Source organism: Marmota monax, unplaced genomic scaffold (assembly GCF_021218885.2).
Source record: "Marmota monax isolate L192 unplaced genomic scaffold, Marmota_monax_Labrador192_F-V1.1 WCK01_AAM20220418_F8-fsc00008, whole genome shotgun sequence".
NCBI classification, from domain to species: Eukaryota; Metazoa; Chordata; class Mammalia; order Rodentia; family Sciuridae; genus Marmota; species Marmota monax.
The window spans coordinates 4,853,859-4,869,414 of record NW_026694432.1 but is presented as its reverse complement, the minus strand read 5'-3'; the positions used below and the strand labels follow the sequence as shown (position 1 = coordinate 4,869,414).

Genomic DNA, 15,556 nt, shown 5'->3' with positions numbered 1-15,556 from the left:
ACCAATAACAAAAAATAAAAACAACTAAATGAACAAAAGATCCAGTTAATGTTTTATAGCGAAAAACTATTAAAAGTGTTACGACATGTTAACGAATTTAAGTTATCCAAGAACAAGGTACTTCCCCTAGCTACAGCCATTTTAGATTCAGCCTTTCTTTTGGATACCACGAATTGGGGAATAGAGTTAAAACGGGGGGAAATACTGGCTGGAAGACTTCAAGATCACCAGCTTTCTCTCCCCTGGAGAGAAGGCCTGGTTGACATTGGTAAAGACAATCTAAATGAAAACACCCTGCTCCCATCGGAAAACCGGGACAGCGGACGTGAAAGTTCCTCTTTTTCCCCTCAGCTATCCCACATCTGATTTACACGACTTTTTCCTCCTAGGTTTTCCTAATAAAAGCCTTTGGTTCTCATTCTAAGGGAAGAAAAAGAAACATGTAAACCGAGCCACTTCACCACCTTGCAGCCGTAACGCCTCGAGAGGAAGAAGCCAGAGAGCCGCAGGTGAGCGTTCCGACCCAAGACTAAAGTGAAGTAGGCGCGCTCTGGCGGCGACGCTCGTGTGCAAAGCTCCACGCGCGCGGGGGAGGGGGTGCCCCGTCAGAACTACACGACCCGTGGGTTCCGCTCACCCATCCCACGGCGGACCTGTGCTCAACCACCTGTGTAAAACCTTCCTCCAACTAGTTTTACGGCTGGTGAGGCACCGGGCGGAGCCCCGCGCTGAGCCAAGGCGCCAGGGTCCCCTACCGCTCCGTAGTCCGGAACTCCCACTCACCAAGCAGCGGCGGGGCTACAGCCAAGGACAAGACGCGGCGTCTAAGGACGCGTCCACAGTTTCTTGGCCCGGCAAAGGTGACTAGCCCACAACCATAACAAAGCTCTTCCAAAATGGCTGCCCGGCCCACAAGGCCCAGGAGGGGCAGAGTGGGTGGAGGAGGAGCGAAAAACCAGCCGGCCTTCTCCCACCCCCGACCCCGCCTCATACACGCCCACCCGCAAGAGCGCATGCGCACAGGCTCTGCTCCGGTGACACTGCTGGAGACAGCCGCGTTTCAGACTGTCAACGTTCGGCCGAGGGAATGGCGGTTATTCCCTGCCCCGCCCCCAGCTCCCTTTGGCGTGGCTCAAGGTGGTGCACGGTCGCTCTTGCCCTAATGCAGAGTAGAATCCCTTGCCTTTCCTTGTGCTGAACGGCAGAGACCAGCTGAGTTTAGTAGTTTTCCTTCATATCCTCCAGGCCAAACTCTCGGGCCTGGGCGCGTGTGAATGAGTGGGTGGAAATGTATTTGGGTACCCGGTCTTCCCCGCCCATTCTTTCTTCAGCCTCCCACACCCCGCCTCTGGGCTACCTCGCATCGCCGAACTACTTCAACCAAAACTAGCAAATCGGTATCGGAAGGATCAGTGTTTCCCGACCCCTGCCCACCTTCCGCTCCTTCACACGTGCGCGTCCTTGAGACTCCAGCCCCCAGCGGGCCTCAGGGCTCTGCTCCACAGGCCTGCGAGGGTCGGCGCGGCGCGTTACCCGCCGGGAGCCGTAGTTCCTGGGCACCGCAGGCGTCGCGCCCCCGCCCCAACGTAGGGCGGGTTTCTCACCGGGCCTGCGCCTTTCGTAAGGCGAGAAGCTGTTTCTCTTACCCGACGTCTCATTGGGTATCGCGGACGGGAAGGGGCGGCGCTACTATGCCAGAGAAGGAAATAAAGTGAAAGCCCAAAGACTTTTTAAAGAGTTATTATTATGTAGAGTTTACTGAGGTCCTATTCTGCAGCCGTATCTGAATGATGGTAACCAGAAAAGTAGACAAGCTGAATCCGGAGGAATGGGGGGAAGTGCCCGGCGTGGGCACCTAGACAAATGAGCTCTTCAAATTGTCTTCGGCTTTATCCTTAAAGACGGAAAGACGCTCAGATTACCTGGTATAATTTCCTTTGACAGACTGATAAGAGACCCAAAGAAGAGAAGGGACTTGCCCAAGGTCACAGAAACAAGAAATAAATTCAAGCCGTGGGTGGCAGAAGGAATCATCCCCCAAACCCAAGGTTCTTAACGCTAACCTTGCTTCATAGAAGTGAAGATCCTGCTTCTTTGTGCTCTTTATTCATTAAAAAAAGTTTGTAGGTCCTAGGAAAGAGAATGAAGTAAAAACATTCCCTTCCCAACAGTAGTAAAGAACAATAACACGGAGTAAGATGTGTCCGGTCAACCCAACTCCGTTGTTTTGCAAAGTAAAATGAGTTCTGGAGAGGGCAATTTGGCCAAGTCACACTTGACCTAGACTCCAAGTCGCCTACTTTCCTCCTTTACCATCACTGAGATTGTTTCAGTTGTTGCACTCTACCTTCCCGAAGCTGCAGGCAGATTCTGTTAGCTTGGAATCCTGGAAGAGAGACCGTTCAGGTACCCTGTTCAACAGTCGACTTCAACTAGAATTGAGATTTTTTTTTTTTTAGAAGAATGACGTCAAGACGGAAAACCAGGCGTGGGAACGTTTGCGCCAAGTCAGGTTCCCACCCGGACTCATTTTTTCGGGTTCCAGGATGTGAGGAGTATATAACTCCATTTTCCGGAACTGTGCCTTTCCGCGAATCCCTGTCCTTGAAGTTTAGCTTGCCTTTTTACTGGCGCGACGCTGGCAAGTAAGTTAAGTATCTGGGCCACATGGGTGCACGTTTGGAACGCGGTCATCAAGAGATTGGTAGTAATAGAAGAAGCGAGTACTTTTTGCCAAGATTTTCCGAAGATTCTTGCGTCAAAACCCTTCCCCTTTCCTAAAATGTCGGCTTGAGCCTTGCAATTTGCACTCGTTCCATTGAGGAAATGGGAACATTTGAAAGTTTTTATAGGAATTGGAACCCGACGTGGTAGCGGACGCTAGCGACTCGGGAGGCTGAGTTAAGAGGATTACAAGATTGAGGCCAACCTCAGCAATTTAGTGAGGCCCTAAGCAACTTAGCAAGCCCCTGTCTCAAATAATAAAAAGGGCTACAGACGTTCAATCCTGGGACCCCCCCCCCAAAAAAAAGAGTCTCACCTGAAATGGGTAGATTAGCCCTGGGGTCTTTGTCCTTTATCTCCGTGGTGTCACCGGTTCGTCGTCTTTAGGCCGTCAGTCTTTGCTTTAATACTCATGTGTCACAGTGGTTAGGGAGTCCCTGATGAAGGTAGGGGGAGGGTTGAGATTTTAAATGGTATGATTTGGAAAGCCCTAAGAAATGGATTTTGATCAAAAGTGGAGGTGTGGGATGTCAGGATTTAGGTGTTATCCAAAGTACTTGGAAGCCCACAGATAACTGGCACTTGCTATCCTCCAGCCTCAGCCTCCCCAGTTACCGGGAGTACAGGCCTGTGACTCCAAACCTGGCTAAGTTTTGTTTTTTGAAACATCGAGTTTCTCAAGAATGGGAATATCAGGGGCTGGTATCGAAGCTCGGAGGTAGAGCATTTACCTAGCATGCGTGAGGGATTGGTTTTGATACTTAGCACCACATAAAAAATAAAATAAATGTGTTACGACAAAAACCACATTGTATCATTAAAAAAGAGAGAACGGGACTGACAGATTTAGATTCACAATTTCACTCATTTCCATTAACTTGGTTGCTTAAGTTAATCAGGTTCTTTACCAGTCCCTCCAGAGTAAGACAAGAATAATTGTTTTATTTTGTTTTTGTATTGGGGATTGAACCTAGAGGTGTTTAACCACTGAGCCACATTCCCAGGCCTTTTTTATGTTTTTAAGAGACAAGGTCTTGCTGAGTTGTTTACGGCATTGCTAAATTGCTGAGGCTGGGTTTGGACTTGAGATCCTCCTGCCTCAGCCTCCTGAGCCACTGGGATAACAGGCGTAGGCCACCACACCTAGTTTAAGAATAACTGTTAATATTGAGTGCTTGCTTTGTGTTAGGGACAGTTCTCAGCTATTACATTTAACTAAACTTTTACAACCACCTGTGAAGTAGCTGTTACTACTCTTACTTGTTTTTGTAGTGCCAAGGATTGAACCCAGGGATCCCTGTGCCCTAGACAGTCACTCTGCTTTGGATCTATACTCCCAGGCCCTTTATTTAAAAGGTGAGTGAACTGCACCATAACAATGTTAAGTAACTTATCCACAGCTAGTAAGGGGTGGAGCCAGGGTTCCAACCCAGATTGTTTGACACCAAAGTGTTCACTCTAATAGGTCAGTCTGTCTCAGTATCCAGTTACTAAGGTTATTGTGAGCAGTAAAGTTAATGCATATAAAACATGTAGTTTTGGTGCCTGGCTCATAACTAAATTGTATTTGTTGCTGCTGTGATTATTTTGAGCTGTAAACTCTTAAGCTCCAAAGTAGATAATTAAGGTGGATAGATAATTAAAAGAAACAGAGAGGCTATGGCCTTCAGTTTTAAAGCTGGGACTCAAGGAAAAACTGTGCCCAATATCACACAGCTAGGGAAGTGGTAGAGGCATTTGTAAAATTCAGATCTTCTATGTCTCTGTGCATTACTATTTCTGTTAAACCAAACAGCCAAAGCTAAAAGGACAGTACAGGTGAGAAAAATATATATTTCCTTCATGTGTTACTGATTCTTTGAAAATGTTTGTGATTCTTTTCAAAGGAAATTCTGTTGTATGGAAAAAAATTCTCATGAGTTACTACTTTTAAGAATTAATGTGTTAAATGGAGTAGGATGGTACATACCTATAATTCCTGTACTGTGGAGGCTGAGGCTGGAGGGTACAAGTTCAAGGCCAGCCTCAGCAACTTAGCAAGATCCTATCTCAAAAATTAAAGGACTGGAAAATTGTGGTGTATATGTGTCTTAAGAATTGTAATGCAAAAAAAGAAAATTAAAGGACTGGGAGGGCTGGGGCTATAGCTCAGGGGCTGAGCACTTGCTTCGCATGTGTGAGACACTAGGTTCGGTCCTTAACACCACATAAAAATAAAATAAAGGCATTCTGTCCATCTACAACTACAAAAAATTTTTTTAAAAATTAAAGGACTGGGGGCTGGGATTGTGGCTCAGCAGTAGAGCACTCGCCTAGCATGGGCGGGATCCGGGTTCAATCCTCAGCACCACATAAAAATAAAAACATTGTGTTGTGTTCATCTACACCTAAAAAATAAATGTTTAAAAAAAAATTAAAGGACTAGGAGTATAGCTCAGTGATAGAGTGCTTACCTACTGTGCAAGGCCCTGGGTCAATCCCCAGCACCACATACACATAAAATAAAAATTAAAAAGGGTTGGGGGATATTAGCATCCACAAGTCCCTGGATTCTACCCCAAGTACTGGGAAAAATGTATAAAATGAGGAAAATTAAATGATATCTTGTTTTATATACAGCAGCATGCTTCTGATGTAAACCCTCCACTTAGATGTAAAAATACAGTAATCAGAACTGCTCGACATCTTCCTGAACAAGACTTAATAGGGGCCAGTATGCTTCACTTCATCCAGAGGTTTTCTCAAGCATCTTCAAAGGTTGGTTTATTCAGCAAATATTAAGCACTGTTTGCCAAGAACTGCTGTGGCTGGGGCAGTAAAGTAAAAATGACACAAATTTTTATTTTTATGTATTCAAGTGGGGGAAGGAGAATTGGATAAAATACAAAGTAGAATAGTAATTCAAGTAGTAAGTATTGTGGAGAACTATATAGTGAGAAAAGGGAATAAGGAATATCAAGAATAGTGTTTCATATAGCAGGGTCAGAAATGAGGGACTGGACCATACAGATAGCTGGAAGAAGAGCATTCCAAATCTCCATTTGGGGGAATCTCCAAAAGGGGGAAAAGTTTTGGGATCATTCCTAGCATGTTTGAAGAATCATCAAGATTCTTATATAACTGTTAAAACTTTTAGTTTCATCCAACACTTTTTTAGATTATTGTTCTGCTCAGTTGAAGTCTAGCATCTGCTTACTAAAGCATTGTATAAGAAAAGGTAATTACTCTGGCTCTGTACCTTTAAAGGCAGTGAAAATATATGGTCCTAGCTCTTGAGTCTACTAAAACAATGACAGTTAACACATAGTTTTAATTCACTGTGAGAAGAATTATGGAAGTTTGCATAGGGTATTCACACAGGAGCCTAAAGTCAGATTGGAGAGAGATTCAGGAAAGCTTAAAGACAAATTTTAAGAAAAAATGTAAATAGTAGGAGCTAGAACTCTAGGCAGAGACATGTCCAAAGGCATAGAGCTATGGAAAGTATGCAGTGTTCATAAAGCTAAATTGGAATGTAGATTTTCTTTCATAAAATAGCCTTCCTACAGTAATCACTTCTTCTTTTGTACTTTATAAATAGAAGAGATAAACAATTAATAGACAGATAGAAGAGACAGTTTAGAAGGGCTAGTGCTAAAGACCTTGTGTTTACCTGCTCTTCATAAAGATATTTCTTCATGGCATAAAATTAGTGGTAGGTCAAAATAGATCACTAGTTCTATTTGCTAGTTTCTTTTGCATGTTGTATAGCAATTTCTGTGTTTCAGTAAGTTTAATAATTCATATATTTTTTATTTTTAATTGACAGGAATTACACATGTTTATGGGATATAGTGTATACTTGTTTAATATACTTGTTTAATACAAACAGGAGGCTAAGGCAGGAGGATTGCAAAAAATAATAACAACAATAACATTACTCTGGCAATGTCATGAGGGAAATCTCTTGTCAGTTCAACCCATCTGTAAAGTTTGATGTGCTAATAGAAAGGGTGATGGTGGTGTTGTGTTTACTTTTTTGTTGTTTCAGATTGGAATTAACTAAAAATCTAGTGGGTTTCATTTTGTTTGTTTTAATTTTGTTTTCTGGTTGTTTTCTTTATAGATGCTTAAGTACCCATTCACAATGAGCGTGGGAACCAGAAGGAGAATAGATATACTTTCTCTGAAATCATCTCTTCATCAGAACTTATTCCTTTTGTTTCCTACATCTTGTGTTTTCCCATCATTTCCAGTATGTATGAGCAAGACACGATGGTATCATACATCCCCATGCAGCTTTAAGAAGAAGCAGAAGCAAGTAGTACTTCCAGCCAGGCCACCGAGCACCATCACTTACCTGCCTGACAGCCCAAAGCCAGCATTATATATAACTTTGGCAGGACTAATCCCTTTCATTGCTCCACCATTGATCATGGTCATGACCAAGACTTATATCCCTGAATTAGCTTTTACTCAGATGGCTTATGGAGCCAGTTTCCTATCTTTTTTGGGAGGAGTAAGATGGGGTTTTGCTCTGCCAGAAGGTAGTCCAGCTAAACCAGACTACCTTAATTTAGCTAATAGTGCAACTCCTATTGTGTTTTCATGGTTTGCCATCCTTTTTTCTGAAGGACTCAGTGAAGCCATAGTCTTAGTAATAATAGGTCTGGGGATAGCATTACATGTTGAACTTTTTCTCTTGCCACATTATCCCAACTGGTTTAAGGCTCTAAGAATAGTTGTCACTTTAGTGGCTTTTTTTTCATTTGTAGTCACATTACTACTTGAAGATATTTATCCAGAGAAAGGACCCAAGTAGAATAAATATAAAACTATTTGATCAAGTAGAATAAATATAAAACTATTTTGTAAAGTTGCATTTTGGCATGACCTTTTATCTCTGTTTGGCTTTTTCCCCTTCACTAGCAGTGGTAGTTCTTTATATGTAGTTTTTCATTTCTAAAAATTATTTCATAGTAATTGCTTGAGAAAGAACAGGAAAATTCCTAACAGGTCTTTGTCATGCCATATTAGGTTGATTTACATTCAGTCTTTCTATGAATGATATGTCATCCACTTAAACATTTCAATGTTTGATCTTTAAAAATATAAAATAAAAAAGTAAGACCCTGGGTTTGATCCTCAGTACCACATAGAAAAATAAGTAAATAAAATAAAGTTTTTTTTAATCCTGTTAGAGCCTTATAATCATTAAAACAAACACATATGCAACTGTAATGCACTAATAAAAATATTTAAAAGAAATTCAATGGCTCCCCATGATATAGAATAATCAAAACCAGGAAATGGGGCACTGGGGATTTTATACATATGTGTAAACATAAAGTTGAAAAAGGAAAGGAGTGATCTAAAATGTGCTATAATGGTTTCCTATTGAAGGTTGGGGAAGACCCCTGTAAGATACAGGACATGAATTGCCTGTCATTAATGATGAACTGCTTCTGGGCAGGACAGTAGATGTGTGGGTGTCATTTTATTGACTTTGAACTATATGTTTACATTTTCATACATTTCTGGGCAGCCAAATTTCCCAGTTTAAAAAGAAATTGGGGGCTGGTGCTGGGGCTCAGTCGTAGAGCATACGCCTAGCATGTGTGAGGCAGTGGGTTCGATCCTCAGCACCATATAAAGTAAAATAAAGATGGTGTGTCCACCTCTAACTAAAGAAATTTAGAAAAAAAGAAAAGAAATTCGGAAAAAAGAAACAACACACACATTCTCCCACTTTACAAAGAAAATATGCATCTGTGAATGCCTGAAAATAGTTGGTTATATGGAGTTTCACTGCAGTTCCTCGTGGGTATTTTATTTTACCTGGTATAACTTAGTTTTATGGGCTTAAAGGATTTGTGGCTCTAGAATCAACAGGGAACAATATCATGAGAGAAAGCTATATGAGAGAAGAAACAGAGACATATAGTATTTATGAGGCTATTTGGCAATAGATACAGCTTTACCTCCAACACCAAACAAAAAATAAAATCACTATTACATATAAATGATAAAACTCAAATAGAACCATCTTAATATTCTAATGAACCAGCCTATCTAGTTCTACGTCTATTAATTCATAGAGAAGCTTAAAAAAAAAAAAAAAAAGCAAAAGCAATCACTTGGATTTTAACTTGAAAACCTAGTCTCTAGAATTTCTAGTTTCACAAAAAATTTAGGTGGTATTAAGTACAAATCAATAAATCATATCACTTGGAGTGTGCTGTCTTTGTACAATATAAGAAATTGTCAGTTAACAAATTTTACAAATTATAAGATTAATGTTGCAGTAATTCCTACTGTGAAGAGCAATAATTTTGTTTACTTTCTTATGGGTTGAATTGTGTGTTAAAGTCTTCCTAATCCCTTTAGCATGTGACTTTACTCAGAGATAGGGCTTTTACATAGGGAATAAGGTTAATCTGTAACTCAAATTCTATTCAGATTAAGGAACTTCTTTGCTTCTAAATTGCATATACACTATACTAAACTTTTCCTTAGTCTCAGTTAACTCTGTTACTTCCAACATAGGAACAAGTCATATTTTTAAGATACTTGCCTAATTTCACTTAAAAATTGCTATTTTGTAGGTGAATTAGTGTATTCTTAAAACTGATTTTTAAGAACATTCAATTAAGTACATTGGACAGTTGGGGATTTTTGTTGTTGTTTTTTCTTTTGCAGTACTCAGTATGGAACCTAGGGCCTAGAACATGCTAGGCAAGTGCTCAACCAGTGAACTATGTTCCTATTCCTTTATATTTTATTTTGAGACAGGGTCTTGCTAAATTGTCCAGGCTGGCCTTGAACTCATTGCTTTTTGCTTCAGCCTCCTGAATAGCTGGGATTACAGGTTATGTGCCATTATGTCTGACTTTTTTTCTCTCTCTCTTTAGTAAATTTATTGTGCTTTTTATTTATTTGTTTGCTTTTTTATTTTTACCCTCAAGATACAGTGTCATGGGGGCCGGAGTTGTGGCTCAGTGGTAGAGTGCTTTCCTAGAATGCGTGGGGCACTCGATTTGATCCCCAGCACCATATAAAAACAAATAAAATAGAGGTACTGTGTCCATCTACAACTAAATATAAATATATATGATACACATATAAATATATGTATGAAACAATGTCACAAAAGTTGCCCAGATGACTTTAAATTGTTGGCCTAAAATTATCCTTTGCATGAGCCTCTGAGAGTGGCATGTGCTACTGTGCCTGTACTAAACAGGATATTTAGAAGCATACTGAATTCAAACATTTTGAAGACTACTTTATTTTTTTTAATATATTTTTAGTTGTAGATGGACACAATGCCTTTATTTTATTTATTTACTTTTATATGGTGCTGAGGATCGAACCCAGTGCCTCACACGTTAGGCAAGCACTCTACCACAGAGCTAAAATACAACCCTAGCCCTGAAGAAAGACTACTTTAATTGTTGCTCTTAAAATGGAATTAAAACTAAATATGTAGTTCTACTCCAGTTTAGAAATCCAAAAATGTGACTACTAAACTAATAAGTTAATACAAAGAAAATTTAAAAACCTACATACTTTATTATACATTCTCTTTTTAAAAAAAATCTTGTCATCATCTAGGAAACAATAAGCATGTTTTACACTTAACTATTTTCAGTGATCTTCTGGACCTGTTAAACCCCAAAACTGATTGTTTTGACATTACATTTCTGCCATGACAGTGTAAAACATCTCTCTTCATAGTGCCATTTTAGGTTGGTACTAGGCAATACTGAGAATGAAATTGTAGGAGTATTTTGTAAATCTGCTTTGAACCAGAAGGCAGATTCTCTATAACCAGAAATATTAAAGGCACATGAGTTAGAGCTTTTGTAGTCTACAGATCATCTTGATACTTATTCTTTGCCATCTTACAGATTCTAAACGGGCATCTGTGAGACCGTTTAGACTCTCAGGATACTTCACAGAACAGGACACAGGCTTCTCTGTACATAAGCTTTTCCTAATACAAGAATTTTAGTTAAGTTATGAAAGAAAATATCCTTGTGGGCCAAACCAACATATTTGGAAATGAATGCTACCCAAGTCTTTAATGCTGATCAAAGTTTTTTATTTAATTAAGCTGTTGATGCTTCTAACAATAAACTAAAAGACCTTAGTAAAGAAATAGGAAATCAAATCCTTGAATTAGTTAACTTTAATGTATGCAGAACCTTTAATACATACGGCCAGTAGAAATAACTTAAAAGTGATTATCCATACACATGATAAATTTTCAGAATTGAAAATAAAACACTTCTTTAGAATGCTTCTCAAGGGAAAAGGAGAAATTTTGAGAACAAATTTTGGATGAGAAGGGCATTTTAGCTTATACTTATGAGTCATTATCTATAAAAAGTTTCACAGGTACAGGTTGAGCATTCCTTATCTGAAATGCCTGGGACCAAAAGTGTTTCAGATTTTGGAATATTTACATAGATTTTACTGGGTGAACATCCCTATCCTGAAAATCCAAAGTAAAAAATACTCCAAAATCCAAAACGTTTTGAGCATTATATTAGCATTCCAGAAGTTTCAGACTAAAGATTTCAGATTAGGGATGCTCAAGGTATACCTATAATTCAGCCTTCTCCAGGCAATAGCTTTGTAGTAAACTGAGGCTTGTCCAAGTACAAATAAAGTTCACAAAGCTTGATAATCTAATAAAAATCTCTCTTCCTAAAGTCAAGCAGATAATTTTGGTGACTATCTAGAAATTAAGGAAGACATGTCTAGATGTGAAATACGATTTGCTGTGCTCCATCACCCATTACAACATCTATTTCAATCAAAGACTGTCACTAAGGACCTCCTCTTAATTCCCTACTTGCATTCTCGGAGACTCAAGACAAAAAAAATGAACAAGTAAAAGTTTTTCTTAGGCTATCAACAAGCAAAACCTTACCTATTTATTAGCTACACACCCTCCTACTATACCTGCTGCCAATAAAATGTTTGGAGCTAGTAAAAATTGCCATCAAATAAAAGTAGGAACTTGTTTCACTGGCTTTTCTCTGCAGGTTAAACTATGGCCATAGAAAACCATGCTCTGCATTGATTCAAATCTTTAAACTGTCTCATGGATATTATTCCTACATAATATACAGGTTATGTTACAATTTGAATTGCATTGGAAAAATAGCCAACAAGGTTATTTCTCAGAAGCTTCTAGCAAACAATCCTACATAATATACAGGTTATGTTACAATTTGAATTGTGCTGGAAAAATAGCCAACAAGGTTATTCCTCAGAAGCTTCTAGCAAACAATTCTTACAATTAGAACAATTTTTAATTGGACAATTTGAGAGCATAAACACCAATTCTATTGTTGGTAAGTTTGGCAAGTTTGTGTGAGTTCTTTATTAATTTAGGATATATTCCATATCCTTTCTCATTCACATTTTTAGAAAAATTACTTATTAGTCACTTATCTACCCAATACATATAAAACTCAATAAAATGAAAGGGTCCTATAACCAAATAAATATTTGATTTGCAAAAGATCAGATCATACATTTTCAAAATGTTGCTTGTGTGCTTATGCCTTATGTTTCATAGTACAGCAACACCCCCTTCACAACGACTAGTGATCATGTTACCAATTTCTGTCCAGGTATCTGAATGAGGGTTGTAAACTTCAACTGAGTCCAAGGTACCTGGGGCTAAGAAATCATGGCTGGAAGAGCGGCCCCCAGAAACATACAGAAGACCATTGACTGCTACAACACACATGCCTGCTCTAGGCACTTTCATTGAGGCAACTTCAACCCACTTTTCCTGGTTAAAAGAGAAAAATATAAATGTTAGTAGTGTCAGAAAATGGTAATAGAGAACATCTCTAAAAAGTCAGATATTCTGGGCTGGGGTTGTAGCTCGGTGGTAGAGAGCTTGCCTAGCATGTGTGAAGCACTGGGTTCAATTCTCAGCACTACATAAAAATAAATAAATAAAACAATATTGATAACTAAAACAATATTAAAAAGAAGTCAGATATTCTGGTTCTTTTTAAATCTCAAACACATTTAAATCTCAAACTAACAATCCAGGTAGATTTATTTAGAACATTTTTAAATTAATGAGTTGGCATGGACAAAATAATGAATTTAGAGGAAAATAATAGGAAACATGTCTGATTGAAAATTATGATCAGGAGGGCTGGTGTTACGGCTCAGTGGTAGAACATTTGCCTAGCATGTGTGAGGCACTGGGTTCGATTCTCAGCACCACATAAAAATAAAATAAAGAGATTGTGTCCACCTAGAACTAAAAAATAAATATTTAAAAAAATTATGATCAGGAGATTATATATAAATCATATATAGGATGAAGTTCTGAGAAACTGAAGTCTATGGAATACAACGTTACTAATGTCCTACTTCAGGGAAACTATCTATTCCAAGAAAACAGAAAAGCTAATAATAAGTAGAGAAAACAGCAAGTAGCCAGGTAATCGAAGAATAGATTATCGGTAAATAAAGCATACAATGAACTAAATTTTTTAAATCATAAAAGTGAACATTGGGGGTTGTTGGGGTTGTAGCTCAGTGATAGAGCACTTGCCTAGCATGTCTGAGGCACTGGGTTGAATCCTCAGCACCACATAAAAATAAATAAATAAAGGAATTGTGTTCATCTACAACTAAAAAAAAATTCTTTTAAGTAAACACTGATGCTAAAAATGAACTTTTTGGCAGAAATTCAATGAGGTTCTGACCTTAGTACCCAGTTTAGACAAATCAGAACTTCAATGAAATTCTGAAATACCAAAACCAGAGATAATTCTTTGAAATTGAAGGATCAGATTAAATTTGAAGGCTATGATCACCTATAACTATGGAACACATCACAAAGCTAATATAGCTTTAAAAAAATACATCTTAACAGATAGACAAATGCACAAAATACCCATAATTGATTTATATAAATTAGGATGCTTTGGGGTTATGTTTATAATTAGAACTAACCTTTACTCTCTCACAAAGTGCCCTATGACTAGAACAAGGGATCATGAAGTTCATTCTATGTTGCTGTTGTTTTTTCCATTTCTATTTGTGTAGTAGAACAATATCTGCTCTTTATTCCAAGTGACCTCAAAATAGTTTGTAAGACTAGAAGTGTGCTTTATATAGCTTTAGGATTTGGATCTATGATGTAAGACTTTAGTAGATAGTAGCAATACAATTTCAGATTAATGCATTAAAAAACCAAGATAACTCACTATTGAAAAGCACTAATTTTGGAACTAAAACCTATTTATTTCACAATCATACAGAAAAATCAGTAACATAAAATATCCTCAAAAGATTCACTTTCTACATTACATAGATCCAAATGAGATCAATGTAAAAGGTGAAAATTATTTGAAATATCACCCAAGTTTGAAATTTATCAGAAATGAGAATCAAAATCCTTATGCTTTACAAGATATGGATGCCCCTTTTTGCCACTTCTTTCAACACTGTTACAGAACTTCTAGCAGGGAAATAAGGAAAGAAAATGAAATAAAATGCATCTAGATTTAATACAGACTTATAAAGTCAAACAATCTCTATTAGTAGATGTAGTCTTGTATATAGAAAAATCCTGAGGAATATACCCGTACACATGCGCGCGTGCACACACACGCATATAAATCTGGTACAGCACTTGCCTAGCATGTGCAAGGCCCTTGGTTTGATCTCTATACAACAAAGCAACAAGAATAAACTAGTGACCTATGAATGCAGCAAGGTTGACATCAACAAGATCAATATCCAAAAATTAACTGCATTCTACACACTTAAAATGAACATTTGAATATGAAAATAAGAAAACAATTCACTTTATAATAGCATCAAAAAGAATAAAACAATTTGGAATAAATCAAAACAACAAACTACAAGGACTGAAACCTATAAAGCATTGTTGAAACAAAATGAAGATGACATAAATAAAAGGAAAGATCCCACGTTTATGAATTAAAACTTAATATTGGTAAGATGACAATACTGTTCCAATTGATCTCAGATTCAATGCAAGCCCTACCAAAAGAATAAAAATAAATAAAACCCAAAACAAACAACCCAACAAACTCAGCTGGCTTCTTTACAGAAACTGACAAGCTGATTCTAAAATTCATATGAAATTCAAAGGATAATCCAATTTTTAAAAGAGATCAGGCAGATTCACACTTTCTGATTTTAAAAGTTATTGCATTGCTGCAGTAGTTAAGACAGTGTAGTATAGGCATAAGGGTAGACATGTAGATAAATGAAGAGAATTAAAATCCCCCAATTTAACCCTCAGATATATGATCAATCAATTTTCTTTTTTTAAAATAATTATTTTAGCTGTAGTTGGACACAGTACCTTTACTTTATTTGTTTTTATTTTTATGTGGTGCCAGGGATCGAACCCAGTGCCTCATGCATGCTAGGCAAGTGCTCTACCACTGAGCCACAACCTGGGCCAACAATTTTTAACATAGACACCATGACAATTCAATGGAGATAGAATAATCTTTTCAATAAATGGTATTGGGGGCTGGAGCTTTGGCTCAAGCGGTAGTGCCCTCGCCTGGCATGCTTGCGGCCCGGGTTCGATCCTCAGCACCACATACAAAGATGTTGTGTCCGCCAAGAACTAAAAAATAAATATTAAAAACTCACTCTCTCTCTCTCTCTTAAAAAATTGGGACAATTGCCCAAAGGTAAAGGAATAAAGGTGAACCCCTACTTCACACTATATATGAAAATTAAATCAAAGACTTAAATACAAGAGTTTAAACTATGAAACTCTTAGAAAAAAACATAGATGTAAATTTTCATGACCTTAAATTAA

General features: G+C 38.1%; 3 protein-coding genes across 8 annotated transcripts in view; 1 reads left to right on the top strand and 2 right to left on the bottom strand.

Moving 5' to 3' along the window:
• Gpbp1l1 (GC-rich promoter binding protein 1 like 1) overlaps window positions 1-1,586 on the bottom strand; it is a 42,527-nt gene extending 40,941 nt beyond the window's left edge. The window contains exon 1 of one of the 2 annotated variants that reach the window (XM_046469180.2): window positions 1,435-1,586. The gene's annotated coding sequence lies outside the window, so the exon portion shown is untranslated. Of the gene's footprint in view, window positions 1-783; window positions 943-1,434 lie in introns of those variants that run through there. The other variant, XM_046469179.2, reaches the window with a different exon arrangement.
• Window positions 1,587-2,487: 901 nt separating this feature from the next.
• On the top strand, window positions 2,488-7,900 carry Tmem69 (transmembrane protein 69). 2 transcript variants are annotated; one of them, XM_046469183.2, is made up of 4 exons: window positions 2,488-2,645; window positions 3,997-4,080; window positions 5,347-5,481; window positions 6,830-7,900. In XM_046469183.2, exons 3-4 carry the CDS (start codon window positions 5,440-5,442, stop codon window positions 7,523-7,525), a joined length of 738 nt encoding a protein of 245 aa, XP_046325139.1. In that variant the 5' UTR covers window positions 2,488-2,645; window positions 3,997-4,080; window positions 5,347-5,439; the 3' UTR covers window positions 7,526-7,900. The 2 variants fall into 2 exon arrangements, with proteins under 2 accessions (XP_046325139.1, XP_046325138.1); XM_046469182.2 differs by having other exon boundaries at window positions 5,344-5,481.
• Window positions 7,901-10,876: 2,976 nt separating this feature from the next.
• The window catches only part of Ipp (intracisternal A particle-promoted polypeptide), a 37,031-nt gene continuing 32,351 nt past the window's right edge, over window positions 10,877-15,556 (bottom strand). For 3 of the 4 annotated variants that reach the window (XM_058570791.1, XM_046469344.2, XM_058570792.1), the window contains one exon: window positions 10,877-12,514. In XM_058570791.1, the coding sequence (XP_058426774.1) occupies window positions 12,290-12,514 (225 nt within the window). In that variant the 3' untranslated portion in view covers window positions 10,877-12,289. The remainder of the gene's footprint in view (window positions 12,515-15,556) is intronic. The other variant, XM_058570794.1, reaches the window with a different exon arrangement.